Source organism: Anas platyrhynchos, chromosome 3 (genome assembly GCF_047663525.1).
Source record: "Anas platyrhynchos isolate ZD024472 breed Pekin duck chromosome 3, IASCAAS_PekinDuck_T2T, whole genome shotgun sequence".
Taxonomy (NCBI): domain Eukaryota; kingdom Metazoa; phylum Chordata; class Aves; order Anseriformes; family Anatidae; genus Anas; species Anas platyrhynchos.
The window spans coordinates 115,478,420-115,489,384 of NC_092589.1; the positions used below are offsets into that span (position 1 = coordinate 115,478,420).

General features: G+C 42.8%; 1 protein-coding gene across 2 annotated transcripts; it reads left to right on the forward strand.

Annotated features, from left to right (window-relative positions):
* Positions 1 to 422: 422 nt before the first annotated feature.
* ENPP4 (ectonucleotide pyrophosphatase/phosphodiesterase 4) lies at positions 423 to 6,921 on the forward strand. 2 transcript variants are annotated; one of them, XM_027455335.3, is made up of 5 exons: positions 423 to 531; positions 1,305 to 1,407; positions 1,930 to 2,791; positions 3,733 to 3,903; positions 6,175 to 6,921. In XM_027455335.3, exons 3-5 carry the CDS (start codon positions 1,972 to 1,974, stop codon positions 6,537 to 6,539), a joined length of 1,356 nt encoding a protein of 451 aa, XP_027311136.1. In that variant the 5' UTR covers positions 423 to 531; positions 1,305 to 1,407; positions 1,930 to 1,971; the 3' UTR covers positions 6,540 to 6,921. The 2 variants fall into 2 exon arrangements, with proteins under 2 accessions (XP_027311136.1, XP_071892629.1); XM_072036528.1 differs by lacking the exon at positions 1,305 to 1,407 and having other exon boundaries at positions 429 to 531.
* The last annotated feature ends 4,044 nt before the right edge of the window (positions 6,922 to 10,965 follow it).

Genomic DNA, 10,965 nt, shown 5'->3' on the forward strand with positions numbered 1-10,965 from the left:
TCCCTTCAGCACAGAATCCCAGAGCCATTAGGGTTGGAGAAGCCCCCCCAAGACCACCTGCTCCAACCACCCCACCACCAATGTCACCACTGAACCCTATCCCCAAGCACCACGTCCAACCTCTCCTTGAACACCCCCAGGGACGGTGACTCCACCACCTCCCTGGGCAACCCGTCCCAGTGCCTGACTGCTCTTTCTGAGCAGAAATGTCTCCTCATTTCCAACCAGTACCTCCCAGTACTCCCAGTCCCTCCCAGTACCCCCATCAGCCCCCTACCCCTATTCCCCTCACCCCCCCCAGCCCCGCTCTCCCCAGCCGCCCCCCCCCCATTCCTCCCCGCGTCCCTCCCCCCCCTCCTCCACCAATCACAGCCGCCCCCAGCGGGCTCCCCGACCAATCGCAGCCCTCCCCGGCCCCCCCCCTCCCTCCCCGGCCGATGGCTGCCGTTTGCCCCTCCCCTCCCCGGCCCCTTCCCCTTCCCTTCCCCGGCCGCCGCCGCCGCTCCGCGCCCCCTCGGCGGGCACCGCACGGTGGGCACGGGGCGAAACCGCCGGGGGAGGGCATTGGGGGGGGGGGTCTGGGGGGCCTTTACGGGAGGATTTGGGGGTGTTTAGGGTGAATCTGGGGGTTTTGGAGCGAATCTAGGGTGTTTGGGGTTTTTTCCCCCAAAATAGCGGGGTGCCCCCGAGGTGGCGGTGCTGGGCTGCAGGGGCTCTTCCTGTGGTTTGGGGGAAATTTGGGGGGGTTCAGGGGGGCCTCAGGGCCCTGCGGCACCTTCTGGCTGCTGGGGGTGCAGGGGGAGGTAGGGGTATTGGGGCAGAAAGTGGGGTCACAGCGCGCTGGGGGCACTGCAGGGGTAGGGCAGGAGATGCATGGGAGGGTAAACCCAAAATATTTCCGTCTGTGTGTCCCTGGAGTATCTGACACTGCTATGGTTAGGAAGTTCTGTGCTTTTCCTTCTCTGATCAGCCCGGTTTTTGCAAATACCCTAAAGGAGCAAAGTGCTGGAGCAGGGCTTGCCTTGGGAGCAAGGCAATCTCACATCTCTCATTAATAATCCCGAGCTTCCTTCCTCTTTAACACCCTCTAAAATCCTGCTGCATCTCCCCGACCCAAGCACCTGTCACATGAAAGAAGTTCGAGCGTGTCCTTCCTGCTGCCAGCTTCTCCTGACTTAAAAGGACAGGGAAAAAGCTCATGAATTATACCCTGCATCCATACTGTCCTTTAATTCCTTGATAAGAAATAACTTCCATCACCGCACAGGTTACTAATGTGTTTTTTTTTTCCCTTTTTATTTTAGAGAGACATATGGCACACAAAGAACAGGTTTAAATGCTGTTACGGTCGATGTATAGCAGCTCAGAAGGAAAGCAGAAGTAGCTCCTGGCAGTTCCCTGTATTGAGTAAGCAATAAGTCAGGAGGAGTGTTGAAAGGCTCAGAAGCCTTCCAGCAACTCCAGATGGTAGGAAAGGTGGGATGAAAAAGGAAATGAGTTGCTGGGCTGAGCACTGATGTGTGAACACGAGTCCTGAATGTGGAGCCAAAGCTGTTTAGTGCCTGTGCTTGAACATGCAAAAAAAATATGTGTTGTTTGGCTTGGAGTGCAGAATGTTAACAAGAGAGACAAAATGATGGAATAACTGCTTTAAAAAAAAAAAAAAAAAGAAGAGAAAATGACTCTTCCTTTCATTTAGTCTGCGATGAAAAATGTCTCGCTGCTCATTTGTTTTGATACGTGAGGAGCTATGGCAATATATGGAAACTTCTGAAGTCAGCAGGGAAACTTTCTGTTGGCCTCAGTGGTTGTTTACACCACTTGTTCTCCAGTTAACCTCTACAAGGAAGATGTGTGTGATGTATAGCTAGTTAAACTGGTTCCAGCGCGCTTATTTTGAATTGAGTCTTGTCTTTTTACATTTTTCAGGTGCATCTGCTTAATTGCTGGAAATATTTTGAAGCATCAACCATGAGCTTGCTGCTAACCTTGCTCCTGTCTGGAATAGTCGCCTGTTGTGGTCACCCGGGTGATTCAGTGCCTAGGTTACTCTTAGTGTCCTTTGATGGCTTCAGGGCTGATTACTTGGAAACCTATCATCTTCCTCATCTTCAGGAGTTCATTGAAGATGGTGTGCTTGTAAAACAAGTTACAAATGCTTTTATCACCAAGACTTTCCCAAACCATTACAGCATAGTGACAGGTTTATATGAAGAAAGCCACGGCATCGTGGCTAATGACATGTATGATGCGGATACCAAGAAAACGTTCTCGCAGTTCAATGATTCAGATCCCTTCTGGTGGAATGAGGCGGTTCCAATTTGGGTAACAAATCAGCAGCAGGGAAATGGGACGAGTGCTGCTGCAATGTGGCCTGGTACTGATGTAAAAATTAACAATGCGACCCCCCACTTCTTTATGAAGTACAATTTTTCAGTAAAGTTTCAGGAGAGAGTGGAGAAAATTGTTACGTGGCTGAACAGCTCTGATCCAGTAGTCAATTTTGCTACGTTATACTGGGAAGAACCAGATGTGAGCGGGCACAAGTATGGACCGAACGATACTGAGAACATGCGCAAAGTGTTAGAAAAAGTGGATAATCATGTTGGTTACCTTAAGAGTAAGCTGAAGGCCTCAGGTTTATGGGACTCAATTAATGTCATCATAACGAGTGATCATGGGATGGCCACATGTTCTCCAAAGAAGCTGATTGTCCTGGATGGCTGTATTGATCGCAGTAACTATGTTCTCATCGACAAGAGTCCAGTTGCTGCAGTGCTGCCAAAAAAGAGTATGTGCTGGTTTTTGTTTTTTAAGTTGTACATTGAAGGGGTTTTGTTGTTGTTGTTGTTTTGTGTTTTTTTTTTTTAAGTAATATATTGAGATTTAAATCTTGCTTACCTTCACATCTTTTGCAGGATGAGTGTAGCTAATACTGCACAACTTTGACATAATTTAATGGAAAAGCAAAAAAAAAAAGTCAGTTTAGAAGTTACTTTGCTTTGGTAATCAGTGGGATGAGGAGCACTGTGTCAAATTACCTATGCAATTAGGCACTTAGAGTGCCTGCTCCCTTGTTGCTCATGTATTCTATAAGGTTGCAATTCATATTGAGCATGAAATAAGCACACAGGTTTATTCAGAAAAAAAAAATGTCATTATTGAGACTTCCAACTAAAAATCTAAAATCAACGTTGGTTGCTTTACAGCTTTCGTTTCTGTGAATGAAACTTGAGTTTTCATACTGTGAATTAGTTTTCTGTATCTCAGGGTAGTCTCTAACAGGTGTGACTCATGACACTGCTGGTCTTAGTTTCCTCAGCTGTGACCAGACTGAAGCAATTATAGCAAACAACATGATTTATAGATTAGCAAAAAGTTTATTTTCACTGCTTTGGCTAAAATATTGACTACTTTGGTGTGTGATTGCTTTCTCTTGATCTCTCTGCTTGAATTTTTTACCCACTCCCCACTTCTCCAAAAACACAGGGTTGAATTTTAGGTTTCAGACACAAAGTGCCTGGTTTAAAATGGGTGCAAGTTATGAAATCCACTTTGATACATTTCACTAGGGATGTAGAACAATAAGTTACTCTGTCTTTTAAAAAAAAAAAAAAAAAAAAAAAAAAAGATTGTTTGGGGAGGGGAGGAAGAGATCTAGATTTAATGAGATGATTGCAGTAAACAGGACATAATTTCCAACTGTTTCATATGCATTTTTTTTCTTGACAGATAAAAAATACGTATACAACTTACTGAAAAAATGTGGCAATCATATGAAAGTATATCTCAAGGAGGAGATTCCAGAACGATTTCATTATCGGCATAATAAGAGAATTCAACCCATAATTCTGGTTGCAGATGAAGGCTGGACAATTGTGCAAAATGAGTCTCTGTTAAAATGTAAGTGTCATTTCCTCGTTTGTGCTCTTTGTGACTTGCACTGGTGAACTGTTTGGTTTATTCCAGCAATCTGAAGCAGGTCCTAGCTTGCGAGTGGAGTCTTTGCACTTTAGAATCATCTCAGACAATGTTTTCCAGAACATTCTCAGCCTCAACCTGGGGTATTTGAACAGATGAGGAAGATAGGGGATGTTCTGTTGGCTCCAACACTTGACTAAGTTCAGCTTAATAGCCTGAGATACGCTTTGCTGGCAAACTTGCCTCAGGTAACTCTAAGTCTGTATTTCAAGCTTTGACCAGCATGTGGTTTAAATATTTATGCATAAAACCATACAGAAAAGAAACATAAATAAGGAAATATTTGATGTTACTGTACACACATTAGTGAACACAAGAAATGGGAGGAAATGTTATAAATAATAGGAGCCCAATAATAATGGCTAAGAAGCCAGAATTCTTCCTGTCAGGAAGATATCAAATAGCATGTTTCAAAACCAGTGACAGATGTTACTTCACACAATGCACTGGTAAGTTATGCCCTTTCTTCCTGCTCTACTAATAACGTATATATGGGTTCAGAAAGCAACTGGGCAAATTTTTGGAAGAGAAATCCATTAATAGAAATTAAATACAAAGGTACCAATTTCCAGAAAGTTTCTAAGCAGCAGAAAGCTGCTGGTATGCCAGGGCTAGCACTCAGCTAGCTCTGTGGCATGGTTCCCAGACTATCTCTTATGACTGGGTGTGGGGTGGCGGAAACTCCCAGTTTCGCCCAGCTTGTCTGCCCTTTGCACATTTAAGTCCAAATTTTGTCATTATTTGTCCAGAAGTACTGTTTATGATGTAAGACGTGCTTGTATTTGAATTTCCCCTAAAAGTTTGCTGCAATCATCCTCAAACTGACAATGTTTAACACCTTCAGTTCCTTCCTAATAGAACTCTTTGTTTTCATGGTTAGGTTCAATGTAAAGTACCTAAAAATAGTTAATAACTGTATATTTAGAAGTAACAATACTGTCTTGGTTGAAATGAGTCACTTGTCAAAAGAACTTTGCTAGCCACAGCTTTCTAGAAGCAGGAAGGGGGTGTTTTAGCCTAAATGGCCATGTAAGTGTTTATTGTTCTCGTGGACAAAGTGGCAGCACAATGATTGGCAAGTGTACCAATACCAACACTGTTCCTAGCAGTGTTAGCACACGTGCGTCCTCCTGCAATAGCACTGTTCAAAATGAGTAAATAGTGGAAGGAAAAATATCTAATCAAATCTAATTAGATTAGATCTAATCTAATCACAAGCAAGATAAACGGTGCAGGTGTGTCTTCATAATAACAAACACAATGGTACAAAACGTTAAAAAGGAACATTGAAAGTATACCAAAGTGGTAAGTGTGACTTCAGGCAATAGGACTTGTGACATTTCAGATCGGAAACCGTTTAATGAAGTGGTTAAGGAGACAGTTCTGGGGGCAGATTTACTAAACTGATACTAAGAAATGAACTGTAAACCAAAACACAGTCGCTCAAACTCTGTGCTGAGGGTGCTATGAGAAATTTTGGCACGTAGAACACATTTGTCAGGCATGATATTAGGAAATTGGACTATGGCTGCTTTTTAGCTGTTTATATTCCACAAAATGTCACAGTATTTCTTAAAAATCTACCAAATGCCCAAGTACTGGTGACCTTGTAGCCACAAAGTTCTGTTGCGTGTCTGTGATCCTTTGCCTGTTTTTTGCTTTTGATTATGTAGGGATTTGTTTGGGTATCTAATCTGATAAATTTGGGTACCTAATCTGATAAGCGTGACCTAAGAGGACTTTAATATGAACAAAGTGAACACTGTCAAGGGGAAGATGTTTGACTTTTATGAGGCAGGTGCTTCTTAAGGGGAAGTATCTTTCCAAAATCCAAGAAACACAAGCTTGCATTCCAGCTACTGACTTGTGGAGTGGTAAAACCCTTTTCAACTTCAGCATGAGGAGGGGGGGGTGGGGTGGGGGGGTGGAACTGAAAGTGTCAGTGAGCAGAAAGAAAAGAGATTAACCGGGGGAGGTGAGGAAGGAACATGGCTTAAGGCTGGTGTGGGAGAAGACTGCTGGGGAGTCAGGAAGAGGGAAGGGGCTCTGGGTTCTTTCAGAGTTTGGTCCAAGGGCTGCGTTTAGTTTCTGCATCAGTCCTTGGTTACAATACATGCCTTTTTGGGGGTGAGGGGAGTGCTCTATATGTAAACAGTAACTGCGATGTTAACTCTTGCATTTGCCTTTCTCCAGTAGGTGACCATGGCTATGACAACGCTCTCCCAAGCATGCATCCATTCCTGGCTGCTCGAGGGCCTGCTTTTCATCGGGGCTACAAGCAGAGCACAATAAACAACGTTGATATTTACCCAATGATGTGCCACATCCTCGGACTGACCCCGCAGCCGCACAATGGCACTTTCAGTAACACCAAGTGCTTGCTCACTGACCAGTGGTGCATAAATCTCCCCGAAGCTATTGGGATAGTTATTGGGGTTCTTATGGTACTGACTACTTTCACCTGCATTATAATAATCTCAAAGAACAGAGTAGCTCCTCCACGTCCATTTTCCCGACTTCAGTTACAATCTGACGATGATGATCCTTTAATTGGATAGCATGCAGAGAGCTGAGCCTAGCTTGCTAAACAGTGGTTTCAGCAGGCAAGTTCAAGATTGCACTGGACGGCATTCTTTGATGCACTTTAATGGTATCTGTGTAAAATACTGTACAGCCAGAACCTGTTAACTTGTTTGTGTGTGTTACTTGACTAGTAAAAAATATTTTCAGAAAGAAATACTGAACAGGTTGCTTTTTGCTGGAAGAGATGATTTAAGAAAATAAAGATGTTTAATTTTTCATTCAAGACTTTGAATGCTTCTAAAATGAAATTCCAGAATGAAATTCCAGACTGTGAACTAGCAAGGATAGACAAAATGAATTTTAACGTTTGTAAGTGATAAATATTTTTGGTATTAAATTTAAATTAATGTTGATTTCTTTTAGTGTTTTTGTACCTGTATTGGAGAGAGATTATTTTTTTTCTGAGTTAGAAAAAGTTAGTTCAGTTTGGACACTATATTCTGATTTGTTCTTAAATCTGGGGAGAAAGGGTGAAGAGAAGGGGTGATACTTGTGTTTCCACCTTAAGCCAGCAATATGACAAGTAACTGGTGAGAAGGAGAAAGGAAGTCAGTGAGGAAAGAGCTGTTACGTATCACTTCTATGCTGGCAACTTCTAGCTTGAGCAATGAAGTGTCTGGTCCAACAGCTAGAACACTGGGCAGATGCTGAAGCTTCCGTGTGTGTCTGTGGATGACTCAGTTCTGTAGTTTCTGCACTAGGAGAGCTGAGACAGGACTACTTGCTTATCTCAAGGACATTGATTTAATCTGAGAATCCTTGCTTGGATTATTCAGCTTGATGGGCTGGAGTAGTAAAATGGCTGCTTCTAAACACTATGAAAAGTTTTTTTCAGGTGTGAACTGCCGAATGTGTTACGGAATAAAAGTGGGTGATGCCCTGTGTACCGGCTGATGATTGTCTTCTGAAGGCTGTCATGTGCTGAAAAGGAACAAGTTGAAAATGTCATCAAGCAAGGATTCAAAACTTTTTGTTTTAAACTTAAAGAAATCTAAATTTAAAGAAGAAGGCTATAACTTCATTTCTCAGTTAGGATGACCTTTTATCAAAGTTCTGGTGAAGACCAATGCTAATTGTCCTAATTGAACCTCTAGATTCCTTTTTAATTGTTTAGTCTAGTAATTTCCCGTACAAGAGGAAAAAAAGGTAGTTTGATTTAGATAACCTTAGTTACCTCATCCTTCAATGAGGAAGGAATGTGAGATGATGTTGTCAACGTTAACCCAGAAAGAAAACTGCAGTTACAAAGTCCTTTTCCTATATGTTTGACAGTTTCATGAGCTGGTGAGCTGAAATGAGAGAGCTGTGGTACGTGGTAGCATGCAATACGGTTTCTTGTTCACAAGCTCAAATTCAGTGCAATTTGATGTTAGCCACTGACATCCTCTTAGTAACTGAATGGACCTCCAAGTGTGGATCTTGGGGGGAAGGGCTACTTTGAACTGCCCACTGAAAATATGATAAACTAGAGTTAAAAATGTGCTCCGGTTTTGCTAAGTCATATCTCCTCTTGTCTGAGGATTCTGTTGTATTGATTAACCACAGAATACAAAAATGAACCTATTCTGCTTTCTTTTTCCGTTTTTAAACTAATCATTCTTACTACTTCATTATTTTTTTTTTTTAAACTCCAGATTAATCTGAACAGAGAGAGGCTCAGACCCTGGAGCCCCTTCAGAGGTTTTTCAATCTCTGCTGTTTCTAACAGCATACTAGATGTTTGACAGATGGTATGATATACCGGTAACTAGCTTAAACACAAGTTGCTGCTGCTTTGTCTCGTGTTGGAAGATCCGAAATACTTGATTGCATACAGTAAGAAACCAGGTTAATGCCTAAGGCCAAAGTGAATGTTGAGCAAGGTAGAGTGCGGGCTTAGAGTTGTGAAAGGGAGGATGCTCGAATTCCTCCCTCAGAGGGAGCTGTTGGATTCCGGTAATTCTGCTAATAAAGGCTGCCATCCTCAGAGGGTGGTAGAGGTGCTGGAGCTGCTTTGTACCGCCTGTATTTGGAGAACCACGACAGCTGAATTATCTTCATCTCGCTGGCAGGCAGGGCAAGACCAAACTGTACTGTCCTCTGACCACAAGGGTTATTCTCCTAGATGCTAAAACAGATTATCTCAGCACGTGCTGCGCTCTGTCCTTCCTCTCCTCCCTCCTGCCCCGCACTGTTAGCCTCACAGCATGCGATCCACATGCGTTCAGCTCCACGTACATCACTAGGACAGGCCAGGCTCAAGGTTAACGCCCAGATTTTAATTACCAGGAGCGTAAATGTGCAGCGGGTAGCACTGATCTCCACTAACTGCTGTAACAGATAAGGAAATGAGGCTTGAGTGCGTTGCTCCAGCTCGCCCTTCGATAGGAACTGCTGCAGACAAATGAGCTCTGTGAAACCAGAACGTGAGCAGCAGGAGCTAGCAGGAACCCTTAATGCCTTGTACTCCTCTTCCCTTTATCACTGAGAATAAAGCCTTACAGCGTGCAGTGGGAAAGAGTCAGAGAGCTTTAATGATTACTCAAGAAATAGAATAAAACCATTCCGATTGCATTGCCTGTTATTTTCAATCCCAAAGATGAAATATGCCCTGTGGGAGTGCTGAGCGCTCTTCCTAGTGCAATTCTTTGCTGCTGGCAGGGTGAGTTTCAAAGGAGCTCATCCATGTCCAGCACTAAAGCCAGGCTTTTCAGAGAGATTAGAGACAAAGCCAGATAATCCAGAACGTGGCCTTTCTCTTTTGAGACAAAGGTAATGTATGTACAGTCATTTGTTTAAACTCTTAGCACCTTACACTTAAAATCTGTACAAATTACTGCTTGTGAAAATAAGCTGCTCGTTTCTTTCTGAAGGGTGAATTCAAACCATCAGAAGCAGCTGTGGTTCCCCCTTCCTGAATGCTGTGATACAGGAGACATCCCACAACAGGTTGTGGTAACCTTAACGGCTGGTTGCATACATTCAGCTATGTTCATACCGGGCTCATTAGGAAAGGGGAAGTTTTTAGTATTTAAACTGGCACTGGAGTGGAGGCTCACTGCTGGGAATTAAGTTTTACAGGGACTGATGTTCCATTTCTTTATTTGACCTCCATAAACCAAATCTCAGCTCTGGGTGTAGAGGCCATAAAACACCCATCCCCCTGCAGTGCTGTCGTTTTTGTCCACAGCTGTAGGACTGAGCTGATTTCAAATAGCTCTAGGTCCAGAACATTTGTTTCAAAGGAAAGTTTAATTTTATGATAAATTCAGAAGTTGCTGGCTTATTTTCAAAAGCAGTATGATTTCACACCAAAGATCAGACCACGGGGACAGATGTCCGCTTTAATATGCGGAGTGCCAGTCTTCATTGAAGAGAAAAACAACGCGGCAATGGACATTTTTTGACTTGGTATGACTGAGACTGCATCACAGAAATACCATTCATTTGCAATTCTGCTACTGAATTTACTGTTTTAACTGTGCTCGCAACAATTTTTGTATTCTAACTTCTAATAAATGCTCAAAATAACCTTTCTGCGTTACAGACATTTCATTTCTTGAAAGGTGCTTACATCAGCATAGGTAGGATCAAGACAGCATCTGTGGTGATAACTTAAGCTGGGAAGATGAACAGCAGGACTCAAACTGCCTCATGGTCACTGCCCTGTGCAGCTCAGGATTGTCTTGTGTGCCTGAAGTGTCACGTGGCACAGCTCTTTGCTTTATAAAAGCCAGCTTTTGTGCTTTTTTTTTTTTTTTTTTTGAGATTGCATTTATTGTAAACAGTATTACTGTGGCTCTACCAAGGCAGCTTGGAAGAATATTTTTAGTACAGGAAATATTTGAGATCCATATGATTTAAGTTCATTGTTCCCCAAGTCATCCCCCATGACTAAAGTTTTTTGCCTTTTTTTTTTTTTTTTTTTTTTTTTTTTGAGCAAGCACTCAGTGCTTGATAGCACTATTACAAAGATATATTTCAGCTTTAACACTTCCGAGCAGGAAAGAAGCATTTGGCATCTCAAAGTATGCTTCACAGGTCAATAGTGAAGGACAAAACCATGCACGCAAGCTTCTCAGTCCCCAAGCTTACGCTACAAGTAGTACACGGTGTACTCATATCCACTTTCCAATCGGTGTGTTCATACATCATAAGAAGTGTCACATACACAGAAACCAAATCCCATATCCTCCCCAGCCAAAAAGGTAGCCTGAAGAATCAATCTCACATCACAAGTCTGAAAAGCTGGCATTTTTCTCCAGTGGTATCACATGTGCTTTCGATTTCAGTAAGTGCACAGACACGAGCTGAAAACAGTGTTCAGCACTGTCTGGGCAGGCATCCTCACAAGGTAGCTGCCCAAGAGGTATCTGCAAACACACAAACAGTGAAGGGAACATGTTTAAACTTAAACTGAAA

Bases quoted from the DNA above. Each gene is read 5' to 3' on its own strand.
- ENPP4 (XM_027455335.3), top strand. From the start codon at position 1,972: ATGAGCTTGCTGCTAACCTTGCTCCTGTCTGGAATAGTCGCCTGTTGT. The intron at 2,792-3,732 runs GTATGTGCTGGT...TTTTCTTGACAG, and splicing joins TGCAGTGCTGCCAAAAAAGA to ATAAAAAATACGTATACAAC. The intron at 3,904-6,174 runs GTAAGTGTCATT...GCCTTTCTCCAG, and splicing joins AAATGAGTCTCTGTTAAAAT to TAGGTGACCATGGCTATGAC.